A 19,075-nucleotide genomic window follows, 5' to 3' on the forward strand; every position below is an offset into this window, starting at 1 on the left:
CAGAAGGACGCCGCCGACGCTGGCCACGCAGCCGCTCAGCGAGTCGGCGTCGAGCCAGCGCCCGCCGCCGCCCCGCGCGCGCCTGCCACAGCCCGAGCGCCAGCCCGAGCCGGCTCTGCGCGCCATCGCGCGCTGCGCGTCGTGTCGAACCGCCGCGCGCCATGCACAGCCCACGCGCGCACGGCCGCGGCCGCCGGGGCGCCGACGCCGAGCCGCTCGACGATGCGCAGCCGCCCGCGGTCGCCGAGCCCGCGCACGGCGCACAGGCACTCGGCGGCCAGCACGCGCAGCCGCTCGCTGGCTGCGCCGGCGGCCGCGGCGGCGGCTGGCGCCATCAGCGCGACCAGCGCCGCGGCCCAGCCCCACGCCGCCACGTCGGTGGCCGTCTCGGGCATGCGGCGCAGCAGCCGCGCGGCCACGGCCACCAGCCGCAGCGCCGCGGCCACGTCCCCGGCAGCGCACTTGGCCTGCGCCATCTGCGCCAGGCAGGCGGCGGGCGCCGCGGCGTGGCGCTGGAAGAACGCCATCACCAGGCTGCGCACCTGCGGCGCCGTGGCCGCCAGGCAGCCGCTGGCGTACGCGACGCTGACGAGCGCGCCGGCGCCGTCGACGTGCGCGCCCAGCTGGTGGAACACCTTGGCCGGCGCCTCGGCCAGCGTCCACCGCGCGACGAGCTCGACGAGGATCGGCCGGAACACAGACGCCACCAGCACCGTGAACTGCCCGTCGGCCCACGCGCCGCCGCCCGCCTCGGCCTCCAGCGCCGCGGGCAGGTCCAGGCCCTCGGCGAGCAGCAGCGCGGAGACGCGGTTCAGCACGTCGTCCGCCGACTGCCCGCTGCTGCTGGCTTTGCGCTGTCGGCGGCGGCCGCCGCCCACTTTGTGAGTCGCCGCAGGATCGGCTCTGCCGCTGCCGGCACGCCGATGCGCTGCGTGTTCAGCTGTGTTGCCAGGTGTGCAATGGCCCGCGGCAGATCGATGCTCAGCGGATCAATGTCCGTGATCATGAGGCACTCCTCCATGCTCATGCGCGCTGCTGCGTCCTTTTGCTCGTTGCTCGAGCCTGTGTCAACTGTCTCTGTGGCTGCGGCCGAAGCCGGCTCTGTGGCTGTGGTCGAAGCCGTCTCTGTGGCTGCCGCTGTGCCGTGCCGATGCCGATGCCGATGCCGATGCTGATGCTGATGCTGATGCGGAGGCGGAGGCGGAGGCGGAGGCTGTGGCGAGATCGAGCTTCTCCAGCCCGCGCTCGACAGAGTCGACTGCCATCGACCGCTGCTTTTGCTTTTGATTTTGATTTTGGTCTGTTGGTCCCATGAGAAGCCGTGATATCTGCTCGGATAATATGTTTTTTGCCCTTGTCAATGCTGGTATGAGCAAGTCCGGCTATGAATAGGGTGTAGAAATAAAATAAAAAAGTTGACGAAATTTACAAGTATATTATATAATAGACACCTAGTTTTTCTGCGCAAACATGAGGAAATAGCAAGCGAGCAAAATAGACCACCCACTTTTTATATAGGGTTAAGCTTTTACTTTTCTATTTTTTTTTGCTTGATCCAGGCGATCGGACTCGATCAAAAAAAAAAGATGGATGGGATGACTTGGAAGTTAAATTCGAATTTTTTCTTTCTTCTTCCTTGGCTTTTTATCTTTTCCGACTCTCCGACTCACATATACATACATATGCGTGTCGGCTCATCAATTGAGCCGGCGCTTTTTCACACACATTGCGCGTCTCGAAAGCAAAGAAAGCCACCCCGTATTTCGCGCGTTCCTTTTTGCCGCTTGACAACTAGACCAAATGGCCGATTAGCACCACTTTAAAATAATAAGCCCCCCGTTTCTGTTGCAATTTGAACCACGTTCCTTCATTATTTCTCCGTTTTGCACATTCATTTTCCGATAAATCATTCACATACACACAACCAATGGCGTTTTCACCCGCAATACCCCCACCACGGCCAGCTCATTGGACCCGCTGGACCTCCTGCGGCAGTACACCACACAAAAGAAGCCGGTCGAGCTGCTGGACAAGGACGGCAACCTGACGACAGACCTACTCACAGCAACCACCGTTCGCTTTGGCGAAGACGCCTCATTTGCACGCGACACTCCCACAAGCTACCTGCGCAGCAACAGCGACTCCGACCAATACACGCTCTCTGCGCTTATGCACTTCCTGGACAACCGCGACCAGAGCTTCTACGACTACATGAAGACCGCCAGCACTATGGGACTGCAGGCTGTGTCTTTTGGTGACCGCGGTGCACTTGTGGACTACCTCACAGGGAAGACCCCAGTGGCACCCTCTTCGGCACATGCTGGCGAGAAGCGCGCGGGCGAGGATGGCGGTATTGGCGGCAGTGGGAGCAATGAGGCTGGCCGGCGCACCCGCGCGCGCACCCAGGCACCGGACGACGCTGTGCTGGCCAGCGACCCTGCCAGGGATATTATGCGGCGCGAGCGCTCGCTGGTGACGACGTCGTCGGCGTTGAGTAGCGGAAAAGCTTTGCGCGCGTGCCGGATCTCATCAAGGAGCTCAACCCGTCAAAGCACGCCAAGCCTGTGACGGACGCCGCCAAGCCGCCGGGCGCTGTGCGGCGGCAGAGCCAGCGCAAGCGCGCCAACCCCATTATTGTTGTGCCTGCCGCCACAACCGCCATGATCAACATGTACAATGTCCAGGCGCTTCTCGGCGAGCACAAGTTTGTCGATAGCCGCGTGGTTATGGAGCAGGGCGGCGCGAAGCCACGCGAGATTCTTATTGACCATGTGTTGACGCGCTCGTCGACCGAGCAAACCCTCAAGTTCAGAGTGGTGGACTCGACCCAGGACTTTACTGACGCGATTGGAACAGCCTGGTGTGTGTATTTACGCAGGGCGCCGCGTGGCAGTTTAAGAACTGGATTTGGAAAACGCCCGAGGACGTGTTCAACAACGCCATGGGGCTGTATCCAAAGTTCAACGATGAAAAACCCAAGGACTCTATCAAGACCTGGGGCATTTCGTTGCTCAATATTGAGCGGTCTAAAAGACACATGGACCGCGCTACTATTGTTGGTCTGTGGAATAATATTGAGCAATACTTGGCGCGCCAAAAACCCGATTTCCTCGTTTAATATAATGAAGAAAGCAAAATAAACAAATATATTGAAAAGTTATTGAATATTTTGCTTATTTAGTATAAATTTCCTGAACTCGATATGTCTTTGCATCGACGCCTGCTATCCGGCTACTATGTCCACATTGGGAGCAATCAGACCGCTAAACCGATATGCCGTCGGGTCATTGACAATGCCCACACGTGCCTCAGCCACGGTCGAATAATACAGCCCTGTAATTCCCACTAGCACAGCCAGGGGAGCGCTAGGCTGCTCGCTGAACGCGATAATCGGGTCACCACCGAGATAATCCACCAAAAGCGACTGCTCCTGAACCGGCTGCGTGCACAGCAGTCCCATCTGCTGATGGTCAGGCAACATCAGTTTGCACGACTCCTGGTTCCCCTGCGTTATAGTCAGCATTGGATTCCCGTATGCTTCCAAGGTATTAAAAGTCGTCAGCACAGTTTCCAGCGGCACAGTGGCCAGTGAGTTGAGCACAACGGGCATTACTGTGGAGTCGAACTTTAGAGGATCCTTGAGCCGGATAAATGCCAAGTTGGTTGTTATGTCCATCTGGATGTTTTCGACCAAGTTACTCGTGGTTATGTTTGTGGGTTCTGGCTCGAAGCGGCTGTCGGTGCCAGACACAATGACCCAGCTGCCCGGGCCGTATTGCTTTAGCGGGTAATCGCTTTGCGCGCAGGACGCGCTGGTTAGTAGGATGGTTTCTGTCACTATGGTTGCTGCGCAGCGCCGGTGGAAGCTGCCTGTGTCGGATACCCAGAATAGTCCGATATGAACCTTGTGGTTGAGAGTTTGGCCGAAATGATTTGTGCGCTGTTGTCTGCCACTGATGCCTGCATTTGCGCCTGTGCTGTGGTCAGTACAGCTAGGGACAGAGCGAGTATACCCAATAGGCTACCCAGCATTGTCTGATAATAAATATATAAAATGAGAATATGTCGGGCGTAATAAAATAAATAATGATACAGAAATAAAGAATATTAAACCAAAAACAATGTAGTGTTGGGTATAAGAAATAGGTTGGCTGTATTAGTTTTCTCTACACCAAGCTGTCTTTTTTATTTCAATTGTCACATTTTCAATTAAAAAAGAAACATGTTTCTTTGTATTGTTTTCTTTTTATTGCTGCTACAAAGATAAAAAAAATATTTATATAGTAGAATAGAATTCTGCTTAAATGTGAGATAACTTGCACTCACGCACTCACACATCATCCTTGGCAGACATTAATCCGCTTAATAAAAATTGGACACTACTTTGATAACTATGTACAAAATACATGAACAATTTTTTAAGAGAAAATAGATTCATTGAGCGAGATATATATATATAACTAGTAATAAACTAAAACCAAAGTTTATAAATGAGATTGATTGTCTACCATGCCACCTTGTCATGGACCGATATCTCCTGACGCTTGCATCGAGAAAGTACGGAAAGTACGGAAAACAAACTATTCCCATCATAACTGTGTCGTTTTTTACTATAAATTTCCAAATCACCAGGCTGCTGCTGATCAACGGGTGTGCCGATCTTCAGCACATATTCCAATCATAATATCCAAACCTTGCTGCGCAAGAAATGCAGGAAGAAAAACAAGGCAATGGATGTGCCATGGACATATAAATATTTGTGCCATCCCCACTCAAGCTCTTTTATTTGTTTTTTTCTCCTCCTCTATTCACATTTTTTATTTTAATATCGACCATCCTCTTTTTTCACCTCAACATGACTGCGCTTTCGATATTCCAAACTCTCCCCTGGCACATTATTGAGTCGGTTGTTGAATTCCATATTAACACGTTTACTATAAATTACAATTCCACAAAACTCTTGCGGCGTCTATTCTCCACAGCTGCCATGGATGGCGCTCTACTTTTATTAGGAAAACGTGCAGCTTATCCATCTAGACTTTAGAAATCATTTACCCTTTCATTTTCATTTTCATTCCCAATTGGCCAAGAGCCCTTAAACAGCCAGATATTCTGGAAGGCTGTTTCGTAAAAGCTGTCCTTGTTCATATGGATATGTTGAATTTAATTATGGATGATGGTGCGCTTCTCCAACTTTCACAATCCCTCTCATTGACTTTGTTTTCTCAGCTGCACTCACACTCCGCTTTGAAACACAAATCACTTCTTATTTGATGACTGCGTCTATTAATTCAGCTGTCGGTGTGCAAAATGCCACTGCGGTTTTCCGCAAGATAAGACAAATGACACCGACTATCCAGAAAATTGACGTATTATGGCCCGACTTTCCCTATCAGTACACTGGCGGGCAATCCACATATTTCTTGACCGGCTTACAGAGGAGTTGTTTCAAGGAGTGAACGGAATTACCATTCGGCAAATTTGTACCAGTGTATATTATCCTCGTGGCCTAACATCTGCTGTGCCTTCGGGCGTGACTTAATTGGTGTTTGGGGGAGTAGCGATTCTGTGTGGATTGCCGAATCCATTCAGCGGAATGTGGCATCGCTGAAAACTCTTTCTTTGAGATACCTGATATACAGACAGCAACCGCACTGTTGCGCAATGCCCAGGGAGCTCCGTCATATATCAATACTTGGAGTCTTTTGAGCATATATTCAGAGACAACCCGGATGTATCGGCTGTATTGGAATCACCAGCAGCAGCGGCGGTGTCACAACCCACAAATACGATCATTTACTTTCCCGCACTCAAATCTTTCAAACTCAGTGGCCCTTATCCGTTTGTTGATGATGCTCCGTTCAGAGGCAACAGCCGGACGCTAGAGAGACTGGATATCAACATTAATGAGCTTATTGACATTGCAGACAAATTCTGCATTTTTACAGGCTGCAAATTCTCAAGCGTGCAGTACATTGGTCTAACATATGTTACTCCATACCTTATTACCAGACAAGACCTGGAAACGAGATTTCGGGAGTTTCTTCAGATTTTACCAGCACCCGCGCTTCAACTCGGATCCATGCATTTAAACTTCTTGCACATGTGGACAGGATATGATGTTCAAATATATACAGAAACTCTCAGTCTCGAACCGTTGCAAGTCATAGAATTTCCAATATTGTCGCTGGAGTTTGCGGACATTGTTGCTATTATGCGACATGCGCCTTATTTCCAAAAGCTGAGTTGCTTGCCAACAAATGTTGCGCCAGTATTGACAGAATTGGCGACAAGAAGATTTGGCGCCATGTCAATGGCATCAGTGGTACTTTTGGCAAGCATTTCCGTGGTTGACGCTTAACACCGGAAGCAGGACAATGACAATGAATGGGTCAAAAACAGTCGCGCTCATTACCATGCCTGTCCGCAGTTCATAGGAGTGAAGCTCAGCCTCTTTGACAGAAGAAAATACAAGAACATCGATCGGTTGGCTGGCTATAAATATTTATCCGAGTTTGCAGAGCGCTTCAAATTATTTAGTTTTAGATTCCCTTTTATTTGAATTAGTATGTACAAGCCATCGCACAAGTACTTCAGATGACGTGCGGGGATTATCGACATGAGCACAGACACGCATGCCAACTGATCAATGCAAGGGAATGCCGGCGATTGCGTGCCATTTTGACTGGTCAAGAAAAAATGGCAATTTTTTTGGATGCAAATCGCCTAATCCTAAATATTTATTATTCCAACTCAACAAAAAGAAAAAAATCTTTTCAAAAATTTTTGAACACAAAATTTTCTCGTCGTTTTTTTGCGCCCGCGCGTCCTTCTTTTGTTCTTACTTTCAAAAATAAAATTACACACGTTTTTTAACACATATTCTCACACAAAATTTAACAATGCTTGGTGAGTATTTGGCTCCCTGCTGAATCGCAGCGTTATGTGAAGATCGAATGGCGGATTTTCTTCTTATAATCTTTCCTGAGGAGACGATGGAGAGAAGAGGAATAATATACTTGATCCGTGCTGTCCCCCCCCTGAGCCCCCTGCACCATCTCGATTTTCTTGCTAAAACTACACTCACTTTACATGCATCCGTAACTTTCTATCTTTTTTACAACAACGTCAGCCCACAACGTCGAATCCCGCGTCATCAAGGCCTCCATCGAGAGCGTCTGGGCTACCCTGAAGACCCAGGACTTTGGTTTCTGGACCCTGGTCAAGTCTACCGAGTCTGCCTTCAGCGCCGCCGAGGTTGGCAGCACCCGCACTGTCACCTTCACCGACGGCGCTGTCCAGGTCTACCGCCTGGTTGAGTTCTCCGAGCTCAACAACTCGCTGACCTACGAGATTATCGAGTCCGAGCCCGCCATGAGGGTTCTGTCCGCCACCCACCGCATCCGCGCCTTCCCCGTGTCTGCCGACAACACCACCTTTGTCCAGTGGACTAGTGAGTTCGCCTCCGAGGGTGCTTCGGAGACCGTCCAGGACTCCAAGTACAAGAAGCTGGAGGCTCTGGCCGATCTGGCCAAGGCTCTTGAGAACTAAATTTTTTTTGCTTGATTAGTTTTCTGCACAGCTTGTTTTCTTCTTGCGTATGATATTGCGCTAATAAAAAATTTTCTATCAAAAAAACCGATGTTTCATTATGCGCCCTAGGCTCTTATTTTTTCCCCGTAAAAAATTTTGAGTATCGAGATTCCCCCCATTCCTTATTACAGTTTCGCCGGTCCCATCTTTGATTTGTGAACCGCTCTATCTCCTTGATCGATCACCGTATCACATGCGGAGATCCCACAAAAACAATGTGCTTATATCGGCCAAAATCGCAGCAAAAACGACTTGATCGAGTTTTCGGCCATCTCGCTTGCTCACAGGTTATACAATTCGCACACCTTTTAGCTAAACCATTCCGCCTTTCAAAAGTCATTACCATCAATAAAAATGACCAACGCATCCACCGACAGCCAGCCAGAGTACATTGTTGTCAGCCCAATACTGCGGCTGCTCAACCACGCATTTGCGGGAATAACCGAGACCCCACGCATCGCAGTGCGCGTCAAAAAGGATACAACGACGTCGACTACGAGCCCACAAAGCTGTGGCTTAAGCGCACAACAACAGTGGTTCTGCTTGGCATTGCTGCGGGAACACTGTGGTATCGGCGATTGCAGTTGCAGAGGGTCAATGGGCTGGTATCACTGGCCGGTGCCAGCCGCCCGGTGCTGTCTGGCATCGTGTGGACTGCTGGCATCGCTGGTGCTTTGAATGCGCGCCCGCTGAAAATGGAGAGCGATGACGCTTGATAATCGAGACACATGGTGCGTATGTATCAGGCTTTGATGAGTTTCATTCTTTTTTAGTTTATTTAATGCTATGAATATACACGTTCAAGTTTTTGATGTAAACTACACAGAACAGTCGTTCTCGCGAGAATACACTGGCTCTTTTCGTTTTTTAGTTTTTTTATATTCTCGCCTCTTTATTTTGCATTACACGCTCCGCAACAATGGACAACGCCGATGACAGCCGCTGGTTCGACGAGGCTCGATCCTTTTTTGTGAAAGACACTGGCGCAAAGCGCACTCTTGACCGCGTCCGAATGCCTCCAGCAAAGCGTATTGTAGCACAGCTGCTTTCCCTCTTCGTATGTCTCTGCCTCTAACGCAGCGACGACGACTGAAAGCAAATATTTAACCAAAACCAAGCGCCCACATGTTGCCTCACAAGCAGCAGCCATAGCAGCGCCGCTAGCGCCAGCGCCCGCTGCACCCTGCACATATGACAATGTAGTCGCTGTGAGCGATCTTCCCCCAGAATTTGCCTCAACATACCCGTTTGCGCACTTTAACCGGCTGCAATCGGCTTGCTTTTCAGACTTGTTTCGCGGAGATTCCAATATGGTGATCAGCGCGCCCACAGCATCGGGCAAGACAGTACTGATGGAGCTCGCCATCTGCCGACTGTTCAGCCGGCAGAAACAGCATAGCCAAAATCCCAGCTCTTCTATCCGGTCAGGGGCTGTACCTGGCTCCGCTCAAATCGCTGTGTGCTGAAAAGACAATCGATTGGCAAAAAAAGTTTTCCAAATGTGGTCTGCAGTGCACCAAAGTGGTCGGCAGCAGCGATGCAGCAGCGTCGGCCGAAGAAGCGTCGGCATCGGATGCGTCTGTCTTCAGATCACACGTTATATGCGCGACGCCGGAAAAGTGGATATCGGTGGTGCGAGGCATGGCAGCACCCGCAAGCACAACGTTCTTGCAATCCATTGCCCTTGTTCTTATCGACGAGTGTCATATGGTGGGCACCGACCGCGGCGCGTCCTTGGAAATTGCTGTCTCTCAAGTCAGGCACTACAGCCGGGATGCACGGTTCGTAGCGACTTCCGCCACTATCGGAAACATTGGTGATATTTCAAAATGGCTCTCCAGTCGCCGCTATGGCAGCAGCGCAACGAATGCGCAGCTAGAATCAACGGCTAAAACGCTTGTTTTTGGCGAAGACTACCGCCCTGTCCGTCTGTCAAAGATTGTGCTTGGATTTGCTTGCACCACACCTTACTACAAGTTTCAGCGAAACCTCGACTTTAAGCTTCCTGGAATCATCAACGCGCATTGTGCTGGGCGCTCTGTGCTTATTTTCTGCTCGACCAGGAGCTCGGCGCAGGAGACCTGCCGCCACATATCGCGCAACATCGGCCAGTTGAATCGCCAGCCCATGCCGCTGCATCTCACGTCGCCATTCACCAACCAGCTACTCAATGACACTGTGCCTCTGGGAATTGCTTATCATCACGCAGGGCTTTCAGCCAGCGACCGCTCACGTGTCGAGAGTCTGTTTACAAGCGGGACGATCCAAATACTGTGTTCGACATCAACCTTGGGAATCGGCGTAAACTTGCCCGCGTACGCAGTCATTGTCAAGGGCACCAAGGGGTACGCTGACAGTGACTATGTCGAATACTCGACGACTGAAATTGTGCAGTTTATTGGCCGAGCTGGGCGCCCACAGTTTGGACCCGCTGGAAAGGCCGTGATTCTTACCGAAAACAGCATGGTGACCATGTACCGCAATTTGGTCTCCGGCAACGATGTTCTTGAAAGCAGTCTGGACGCCGAGCTTCCGCGTGCCATTCTGTATGGTGTTTTCAAGCGCGAATTGAACTCTATGGGTGACGTGGAGGAATGGCTGGAGAACAGTTTTATGGCTGTCTGCGCGAAAAGAAGTCCTAGCCAATATGGAGCGATGGGCGCCAACATTGCATGCTCCCAAATTGCGGCCAAACATGTTGGCGTTCTTGTACGGGCGGGCTTCTTGTTGAAGAGACGCAGTCCCCACTGCAACTTCAAGGCCGTCTTGGTTTATCTGTGCTCGGCAGGTCCGTGGCCAAATACGAAGTTGATCCGATACGCATGGCGCAGGCTCTTTCTGCGATCAGCTTCCGTCAAGTCCCAGCCGCCGACAAATCGTAAGTAAGAACCTCGTTCAACCATGTTGACTACAAATTTTGCAAATATGGCATTGTAACTGCCATTAACATTGAGATTGAGATTGAGATTGCATTTGGCTGATATTATATTGACATTAATTTGTTGTCCTTCCTGCGCACAATATAGTTTGAGACTATTTGCGCCAGCGGAGAGTTTGGCAACCTTAAAATTACAGCAGGGCAGAAGGGTGTGCTCAACGAAATGAACAAAGTCCATGGCTGCGGTTCAAGCTATCTGGACGCGTGCAGACGATCCGCGACAAAGTGTTAATTTTGATTCAGGTAAGTATGAAAAAGGGGCGATTATGTTGGGCGAGCAGCATTTGTTATGTGCAAATATACACAATAATATTAAATTACTACTACTACTGTATTTATTTATGTATGCCAAAAGTGTAGTTTGGAATTCAGTGCAAGCCAGTTCCGTCAGGAAAGTTTGCGCCTGGGCTGAGCCAGGATATGAGTCGAGTTATTAAGCTAGCTTATGGCCCAGCCATGTGCATCCGCGACTGCTATGCTGAGCGAGGCGATGCTCAGGGAGTTATCAGTGCAACGGTAATGTAAGTGCGAAATAAAATGCAAAGGATGATGTGTATAGTCCATTAAGCGATATTCATTTGGCTTTACGTGTTTGACTTAAAATTTCTTTCGATATTTATTTTTAAAAATCTGTAGATGTCGTGAGCTAGCGGCCAAATGCGGCGAGCAAGTGCCTGCTCTGTTGCAGCAGGTAGATGGCATTGGTCCGCGCTATGCTGACATACTGTGGAGCCAGAATATAACGTCAATCTGGAACTTTGCAAGACCACGGCCCGCAACATCGAGTATATGGTCAACCGCAACCCACCATTCGGAACTCGCGTATTGGCAAGCGCTGCGGCTCTGCCAACATGCTCGGTGGATATGAGCTCGTACTGGATGGACGCGCGCAGCATCGTATTTACGATTAAAGTGAGCTGTTACAGCGACGATCGCCTGCTCGATGGAGGTGTAAAAGCTGCGGCGTTTGAAAAGGCTGCGAAATTCACTATTGTGGCCCACACCACTGACGGGATATTGCTAAAATTTGAGTCTGTCGAGGTTTCAACCCAAGCCGCTTACTATGAGACGCAGATTGGTCTATGCAACCCAGTGCCTGGCTCGAGGGTGGTTGTGGAGGTTGCTCCAGAACGATTTGGTAAGCTGAAATTTGTGCATATTGAATGTTAATAAGCCGAAAAACAGAAGAAAAACACTAAATCTCCTGTGGCAGCCAATTTGTTTTTTATTAACACATTTGTAGTTGGATGCAGCAGACAAGCGGAGTTGGAAATCCCAGACTACGAGACCAGCTTTGAATTACAGTTTACTAATAATCAACAGCACACGCCGGTCGACAAAGAAATGTGCTTGGATGCGGACATGAGCAAGTACGACGACGTTTTAGAGGACTTGTTGGCACAAAGCAATTTCAATGATATGTTAGATTCCATTTCGGACTTTAATCCATACCCCAGCGCTAGTCACTCGCCGACTCGTGACATTGAATTAATAGATTTGACTGTCAGTCCGCCATCGGGTCTGTTTTAAATAGGAATTTCGTTTCATAATTTATTCAACATTTCATTTTTAAAAAAGTAACAATGTTTTGAAATATTTTAATACCTGACAGATATTTCCTTTTGCAAACTTTAGATGGATGTCATCAAGTGGCTCCCTACGAAACCTCACATTGTTGAACTCGCAGCTTTAAATACTGACTTTATTTTCCAAACAGCACGTGCAAGTCTTAATGTGCAAGTTGAATCTATTGATGCCCGCGTAATGGTTACCGCAAACGGCGCAAAACATTGGCTGTGGTTGCAACGGCTCAGAACGATTGTTTCTCTTCGTAGATTCCATTTCTAGTTAATTTTTATATTGTACAAAAAAATGCAAAAAAATACCGATAACCCAAGTTTGAGTATATGAAAAGTGTATAATTAAAAGTTTAAGATAGTAGAGAAAGGATAATAAAAATAAACCACCGTCATGGACACGAAAAAGCTACAGATTTTTGCAGTTTTGCAGTGGATAATTTTTTTACATATAAAAAAGCCAAAATAATTCAGAACCAAGTTCAAAAAATTAATAAAATAATAAGATGGCTTGGTCTTGCACTTCAATTCATTGGTCAAAATATTTGGATGCCCAGACATACAGTTAGCCACCATTTACAATCTTCATCCCTAAGCCATTTTCTATTTCTTTACCAAGCTTATGCTCAGCCGAGTTTAATATATATGATTATATTAGAGCCAGGTGGAATATAATTTGGTTGTAAGAAATATGATTCAATTTTATTCAACTGCTAAAAATACTATTATATACTATACTATGCTATTTGGCACTGGGAAATATAGTTTGAAAAGCGCCCTGTTTTGACAATTCGTGTAGTCCTGTTGATATGAACTGACTACCTTTTATTGCCTTTTTGGAAATATTATTGCCAATTCTAGTCATGCCTACCTTTGCTTTGCTTGCCATATTAATACAGATGATTATAAAAACACATAATTTATTATCTTTAAACTCTGAAAGTTTTCTATCTTTTTTGATGATTGTAAGCATTTTTGAATCGCTAATACTGATACCAATAGCATTGGTCATGTAATCCCTCTTATACACCTTAATCAATTCTTTTTCCAATCCACCGATAGTTGTATCTTTTTTAAATTTAACAGTGATTATATCTTCTTGAGATTCATTGATGGTCGTATTTTCTTTGGATATATATGTGGGCATATCATTTTCTGGTATTACTGGGCTTCCTTTATAATACACTGTTTTTTTTATTTTAGCTTTGACTTCATATTTCGATAGATTGTCGCTTGAGTTCTGAGTTTTTGTGCTCCTAATTTTTGTACTTCCAGTACGTGGACTATCGTTACTTGAGGAAGTAATCGTGCAACTCATCAATGTATATAATATTATAAAAAATATGTAGATGGTGGTGGAGGTGAACAAAATAGATATTATAGCGATGGATAATGAAGAGATTGTTGAAAAGTGGACGGCGGGTTGAACCATGGATATTTATAGTACGGCTGGGCGACCGCAATTTTGTTAGGTTAACTTTCTTTATAATTCAAATCTAAATTTAAATGCTGCCTCAAGATCATTGTAAAAAAGGAGTGAGCAAAAAAATATAAAGTCAAAGTTTCAATTTTAAATTGAGGAAGTAAACTGGAATTGTATAAATAAAAGCTAATAATAGGTGAGCCCCGAGTAAGCTAAAAAATAAAAATAATAAAGTGCAGTATGCATCTGCTGTATACTTTTTTTATAAAATATTTTAACCCATGTATTATTTATTTGTCGGATGCCAGTGACAGCAGCTGTTTGGGGACGAGTTTAGACTTTCTGCGAAGCTTTCTCGTACCGGTTGACGCCTTGCTAGACAAAATTGACTGCTGTTGTTTTTCGGCAACCGAGACCTCGCGGCTGCTCAAACTGCCACTATGTGGCAAGGACACTTGCATAGAACGAGGTCCAGCAACAGGGTGCAGCTTGGGGTCAAAACGCAATGTCATTTCAGTCACCTCTCTATATCCCTGAGATACCTTGCAGGGGGGGTGGAAAACTGGCGGACACCCATCTTATTGAAGCCAGAGCTGTCAATGCTGACTCGGTTGCTTGCCGATGTATCAGCAACATGCCTTAATTGGAGAGGCACTGCAGTTTTTTCAGCAACGATAGACGAAAAACCATTGGTACTCAGTGCGTTGGCAACTTGCAGCCTGAATCCCAGGATCTCGTCGGAATCATCTGTGTCGTAGCTCTGGGCACTGCTGAATATGACCTCGCTACTGATTACATCGTGCAGCCAGAGCGCAATCCTCACTGTCAGAATCCTTATGATGGAGTGTGGTCTGGCCAACATGGTCAAACTCCGAGCTAATTTCGCTCTGTGGACCTGAGCTCGTCTGCGCGTTCCATACCCAGCTCAATGCATCACCAATGTCTAGTCGACTCGGCCTGTCCAACGCTTCCGGCCTATGTATATGATGTGATGGTGGCTGTTGCTGCTGCTTTTGTTTCTCCATTTCCTGGATATTCTGCGCATGTGCGCGCAATAAATCCACCCTCGGCAGGGTAAACTTTGTTCCAAGTCCATGACCAAATCGAGCAGCAGATGGGTGCGCGGGTCTGACAGAAAAACAGGGTCGGCAACCTCAATGGCATGCAGCGAGCGGACCAAGTATGACAGCCTCGACACATGGCCAGCATACTCTTCGGCGACCAGCGGCGGCAAATAGTGCGTGGCCCTGTCGTTGACCAAAATGGATTGAGGACTGCGCGGCAAGCTGTGGGCATCTCCAGGACATACGGCTTGAATGTATCCAAGCTACTGTGCTCGCCCATAAACGAGGAAATTGGCCGGTCTATGAACTCTGTGTACTTATCGAGCAACTCGGTTACTTTTGTCGGACGGTGCAGGCGGAAGAGCGGAGACGTGATGGGCGTGGTGGTGGATAGAATATGGCGACGGTACAGGATGTCAGTCTTGGGGTTGGTGCCGCAAATCCAGCGACATAGGTCTGGTGGATTTCCGCATGTTCTCTTTGGTAGTAGCATTGAATGCGTTGACAGCCTTGTCTTGGTCGCCGACGGTTTCCTGCGATGAGTAGCTGGAATTTGAGCCGCTGCTCTGTCGGTGGTGTGTTCCTGCTGGCGCATATTTTGAAGCTTGTGTAGGCGCATTTCAGCTCAAATGGCAAGGTGCTTGTCAGGGGGATATGTGTACTAAGGTTACTGTCCTGGCCAATACTGTGGCTAATTTCCCGAGTGCTGGGACTAGTGTTGTCGGTGCTGTTGTTAGAGTAGGGTAAAATAATGTGCGACGGATGTGAAGTAGAGTTGGAAACTTGGGCAGCTATATGGCTCTTTTGTATGAACATTGTATCGTTTGGTATTTATTTGAAGAACAAAATGTGGCGTGGTCGTGGTTGTGGACGTGAGAAATAAAATTTTGGCAGTAGATAATAAAGGTGTTTAATCTAGGTCATCCAAGGTGCGGATTTATACAAAGCACTCGCTTTTATTTATTTGACCAGCCTTGAAAACAAGAGATGCAAAAAATGTGCAAAAATTTTCTAGTAAGGTAAAAAGAAACGGCATGAATTGTGAACAATGCCATATAAAATTTTTCCATCCATTCAAATGCTCACATGCTCAATAGAGATTTGCAATAAGTGCGGGTGAGAACGCATATATAAGGTATTGTTTAAAACGGAAGGGAAGCGTCAGATGAATATATGTTTCTCGTACATTTGAGATATCTTTCCATACCATATTTTAATACTCGGGCGATAGAAAAGTAGAGTATATATGATGTCAATACAAAACAATTATTATAAACGCATGTTACATTTGCAATAAATAACGTAAAGTTAAATATTGGCACAAACACAAACACAAACACAAACACAAACACAAGCCAAAAAATAACAATGGTGGAGTGCACTGCTCCGTGCATATCCACGCCATCATTGCTGTCTCAGCTGAGCAGTCGGAGGAGGAGGAGAAGGTGGTGGAGGTGGTGGAGGTGGTTGTATAAGAAGAGAAAACCTGCAATGACTAAATATAGATGCTGCGTATGAAAATAAAGTTGAAAAATGACATGACAATCAAGGCACATATTTGACATACAGATTTGAAAAAAGCCCAGCATATGATCGCCGGCTACATCTAAATGCCAAATTCAGTACCTGTTGTGATCACATTGGACACAACGTCAAATATCGATTCTGATATAATTGATTTAATTGATTCTTTATTTTAAATTAGGGCGCTTGATATGGCCGCAGAATCTGTGACGTCGACACACCTTCGCCAAAGTACCTGCGCGGCGGCTGGACGCCACCAACCTCTCTAGCCATGGACCTGGTCATTCTTTTCGACAACCCCTGCAGTACGTGGTCAATGCTGCTAATATCGATATTCTCACGCGACTGCCGCCTGGTCTTCGCGCCGGGAGGTTTTTTGGATGAGCCCAGCGCGTGCTCGGTAGGTTTCTGTCTATCGAATATATCTGACACAGGTTCGCTTTCGAGGTCCGAGAGGGTCTCTGGCTCATGCAATGATTCTGGTGTGTCAGTAAGTGCGCTAAACGAATTGAGCTCGGAGCCAGTGCCTTCAAGTGGGGATTGGACGATATCCATGCTGTGTATGCCATGTTCTAAAGAGGAAGGCGCTGGCTGGGCACTGGCGAAGTGGTGGCGTTCGGTGATGTTCAAGTTAAACCTTTCCTCTCGGCGGAAACGCGCGCGCTCTGGGTTTCCGCGATATCGCGCCTTGCGCCTGGCTTCTCTCTCGGCAAGACCTACCCGCGTTCTCCTCCTTTTTTTTATTGCATCAAGGTTGGTGTTAAGAGTTGCGCGTGAAAAATCAGTTTTTGCTGTTTGTGGTTACAAAAAATAAAGGGAAATGAGACCGGAGGGTGTTTTGTTGTTTCTGTGGAATTGAGCTTTACCTGCGGAATCTAGTGACATTAAAGTGTGAATTTGTATTTGTATTAAAAGTTGGGAGAAAAAATAACAAGCAAAGTAAATATTCATATTTTTTGTTTACTTTGGGCAAGCATAAAGGCATGGAAAAATATTAAAGTTTTTTGTCTTCTCGTGACAAACCCTAACGAGCTCAGAGTCAGAGGCACATAAATTGTACAGAGATTATTCCGACATAATATTGAAAGCAACGCACATTCCACATTCTCCAGAAATTCTCATACATTCCATTTTCTCTATCGCTCACACTATAATGCTCTTGTCACAACTGAGGCAGCAGTTCAGCGCTGCATTGCGGATGTTCAGCACAGCACGCCCGCGCAGCGGATATCAGACCGGTTCAAGATGCAATTCCGATTGCCGGGCCGCACAACCAGCGTGCTCTCTTCAGGCGTCGCCCCCACGCCAAATGACCCGATGCTGGCGCGTTCGCGGTACTTCAAGCCCAAGGGCCTAAGCCAGGGCGCCCCCATCGGACTGCTTCTGGGCTCCGATCACCGCAGGTACACGTACGAGACCAGCACGCCGGCGTTTCGGCTGATCGCCAGCCCCTGGGCGTCCAACGAGCACCCGCGCGACCACAACGCCCTGCGGCTGCGCGACTACCGCGTCACGTGCATGGCTACCAAAAAGCAGTACAGCAAGAAGGCTTACCACCGATGGCGCGCCGTACGTGTACTGCGGACGGCCGCCGCCATGGTTCTGCCGGACAAGGGCTGCGGCGGTGCGACTACGTGTTTGTGGCAGCGCCAAGATGCGCACCATGCAGAGGGACGATGTGTGGAGGGACGTTGAGCGCGCGCTGGCTGCCGTTCGCCGAAGGATCGAGCGCGAGTGGATGTCCGGCAGGCGGGTCGAGCGCCCACTGCTGGGTGCCACCGTTGAGATACCCAGAGACCCCGGCAAGCACAAGATTCTGCGCAGTGGTGTCAATGAGCGGGCAGTGCCAGCAGATTACTGCGTGTCGCGCATAATCGAGGATGCAAGTAGATTTGATTTGATTTTTTGCTTACTGATTGCATGGATTCGGGTAGCAGCCAACTGCTATGATTTGGCAGTGCGTTAGAAGTGGATATTTTTTCTCTATTGGGTCCATCGGCTTTAACTATTTAATTTATTTTGTTTCGCTTTAATTCACTTTAATTCCTTGTCTTATTTTCGCTCAAATGTCGTCAGCCCCGATTGTTCGTTCCCTGGCGGCGCTTGCAAGCAGGCGCACCGTGGCTGCCGGCGGCGTTTACTCGGCCGCCAGAAGCAGCCGATGCTCTGGCCGGCAGCAGCCATCGCGACATCAGCCATCCAGAACCGAAACTACGCGGCTACCCGCCGGCTGTCTCCCACTCCTACCAGGCCCGCAACAAAGCTCGCCCGGTGGCAACGCCGGCATCCATAGCCTCGTGCGTAGCGACCCGACCCTGCCAGGCCAGACGCTGACATTCGTGCAGAAGATCAAGGGCTTTGTGTCGTTTTACAAGTCGGGGCTCAAGGAACTGCTAGGAAACTCGCGCGCTGCAAAGGGTATCCGCCAGCGCATGCTCAACGGGCAACCGATTACACGCGAGGAGTTCCAGATCGAGCGGCGCAACCCGGGGATAAGCTGCGCATGGTTCCGTTTGGGTTCCTGGTGCTGGTGATTCCAGAGCTCATCCCGCTGACCATATGGCTGTTCCCGGGCGTGTGTCCATCGACATGCGTCACTTTCTCGCAGCTGGCGAAGATGGGCCGGAAGCAGGACGCCGCAAGGCAGGAGGCTCACATATGGGCGGTCGATCGCGTTCGTGCGGCGGGACTCGATGCCGCAGACTTTGCCCATGAATCAGCACTTCGCCAGCTCGCGGCACGTGAGGATCTGGCCGCAGTCTTTGGGTTGTCCAGAATCTCCGCGGCCGAGCTGCACCCCCTCTGCGCCTTCATGGGCGTGGCCAAGAGGAGAGCCACTGCGGATGCCCTGCGCGGGCGGCTGCAGAAGCATGTGGAGTACCTTTGTGAGGATGATCGCCTGCTGGTCAGCGAGCAGCTGGTGGATCGCCTGGGCCTCGCTGAGCTGCACAGGGCG

The 19,075-nt window shown here is 48.7% G+C and overlaps 9 protein-coding genes across 9 annotated transcripts; 5 read left to right on the forward strand and 4 right to left on the reverse strand.

The window, feature by feature from the left end:
- The first annotated feature begins 1,618 nt into the window (after nt 1-1,618).
- Nucleotides 1,619-3,141, forward strand: BX661DRAFT_188768 (RNA pol II accessory factor, Cdc73 family-domain-containing protein). Its single transcript, XM_051537479.1, is given in 4 exon segments — nt 1,619-1,932; nt 1,965-2,472; nt 2,499-2,864; nt 2,879-3,141. The coding sequence occupies 4 exon segments, from the start codon at nt 1,928-1,930 to the stop codon at nt 3,116-3,118; spliced, it is 1,119 nt and encodes a 372-aa protein (XP_051388857.1). The 5' UTR covers nt 1,619-1,927; the 3' UTR covers nt 3,119-3,141.
- A 16-nt stretch (nt 3,142-3,157) lies between these two features.
- Nucleotides 3,158-4,128, reverse strand: BX661DRAFT_188770 (uncharacterized protein). The gene is made up of 2 exons (XM_051537480.1): nt 3,905-4,128; nt 3,158-3,866 (listed from the first exon to the last, which is right to left on the reverse strand). The coding sequence occupies exons 1-2, from the start codon at nt 4,030-4,032 to the stop codon at nt 3,224-3,226; spliced, it is 771 nt and encodes a 256-aa protein (XP_051388858.1). The 5' UTR covers nt 4,033-4,128; the 3' UTR covers nt 3,158-3,223.
- A 662-nt stretch (nt 4,129-4,790) lies between these two features.
- Nucleotides 4,791-6,842, forward strand: BX661DRAFT_188771 (uncharacterized protein). The gene is given in 8 exon segments (XM_051537481.1): nt 4,791-5,179; nt 5,439-5,533; nt 5,593-5,656; nt 5,673-6,039; nt 6,148-6,271; nt 6,295-6,325; nt 6,340-6,391; nt 6,403-6,842. 8 exon segments carry the CDS (start codon nt 5,149-5,151, stop codon nt 6,560-6,562), a joined length of 924 nt encoding a protein of 307 aa, XP_051388859.1. The 5' UTR covers nt 4,791-5,148; the 3' UTR covers nt 6,563-6,842.
- BX661DRAFT_188773 (uncharacterized protein) lies at nt 6,841-7,638 on the forward strand. The gene is made up of 2 exons (XM_051537482.1): nt 6,841-6,909; nt 7,133-7,638. The coding sequence occupies exons 1-2, from the start codon at nt 6,903-6,905 to the stop codon at nt 7,549-7,551; spliced, it is 426 nt and encodes a 141-aa protein (XP_051388860.1). The 5' UTR covers nt 6,841-6,902; the 3' UTR covers nt 7,552-7,638.
- A 202-nt stretch (nt 7,639-7,840) lies between these two features.
- BX661DRAFT_188774 (uncharacterized protein) lies at nt 7,841-8,397 on the forward strand. The gene is made up of 2 exons (XM_051537483.1): nt 7,841-8,061; nt 8,094-8,397. The coding sequence occupies exons 1-2, from the start codon at nt 7,948-7,950 to the stop codon at nt 8,307-8,309; spliced, it is 330 nt and encodes a 109-aa protein (XP_051388861.1). The 5' UTR covers nt 7,841-7,947; the 3' UTR covers nt 8,310-8,397.
- A 4,026-nt stretch (nt 8,398-12,423) lies between these two features.
- On the reverse strand, nt 12,424-13,530 carry BX661DRAFT_188779 (uncharacterized protein). The gene has a single exon (XM_051537484.1). The coding sequence runs from the start codon at nt 13,424-13,426 to the stop codon at nt 12,851-12,853; it is 576 nt and encodes a 191-aa protein (XP_051388862.1). The 5' UTR covers nt 13,427-13,530; the 3' UTR covers nt 12,424-12,850.
- A 140-nt stretch (nt 13,531-13,670) lies between these two features.
- Nucleotides 13,671-15,580, reverse strand: BX661DRAFT_188780 (uncharacterized protein). Its single transcript, XM_051537485.1, has 5 exons — nt 15,258-15,580; nt 14,841-15,051; nt 14,631-14,817; nt 14,328-14,610; nt 13,671-14,278 (listed from the first exon to the last, which is right to left on the reverse strand). The coding sequence occupies exons 1-5, from the start codon at nt 15,409-15,411 to the stop codon at nt 14,049-14,051; spliced, it is 1,065 nt and encodes a 354-aa protein (XP_051388863.1). The 5' UTR covers nt 15,412-15,580; the 3' UTR covers nt 13,671-14,048.
- Nucleotides 15,581-16,254: 674 nt separating this feature from the next.
- Nucleotides 16,255-17,060, reverse strand: BX661DRAFT_207732 (uncharacterized protein). Its single transcript, XM_051538671.1, has 2 exons — nt 16,986-17,060; nt 16,255-16,835 (listed from the first exon to the last, which is right to left on the reverse strand). Exons 1-2 carry the CDS (start codon nt 17,002-17,004, stop codon nt 16,297-16,299), a joined length of 558 nt encoding a protein of 185 aa, XP_051388864.1. The 5' UTR covers nt 17,005-17,060; the 3' UTR covers nt 16,255-16,296.
- A 158-nt stretch (nt 17,061-17,218) lies between these two features.
- On the forward strand, nt 17,219-18,005 carry BX661DRAFT_188783 (uncharacterized protein; the record flags this gene model as incomplete). Its single annotated transcript, XM_051537486.1, is given in 3 exon segments — nt 17,219-17,319; nt 17,331-17,753; nt 17,767-18,005. Coding segments are annotated over 3 exon segments (709 nt in total), but the record flags the coding sequence as incomplete, so codon positions are not given.
- Nucleotides 18,006-19,075: the final 1,070 nt, after the last annotated feature.

This window comes from Kickxella alabastrina, assembly GCF_025024165.1.
Source record: "Kickxella alabastrina strain RSA 675 chromosome Unknown BX661scaffold_33, whole genome shotgun sequence".
NCBI lineage: Eukaryota > Fungi > Kickxellomycota > Kickxellomycetes > Kickxellales > Kickxellaceae > Kickxella > Kickxella alabastrina.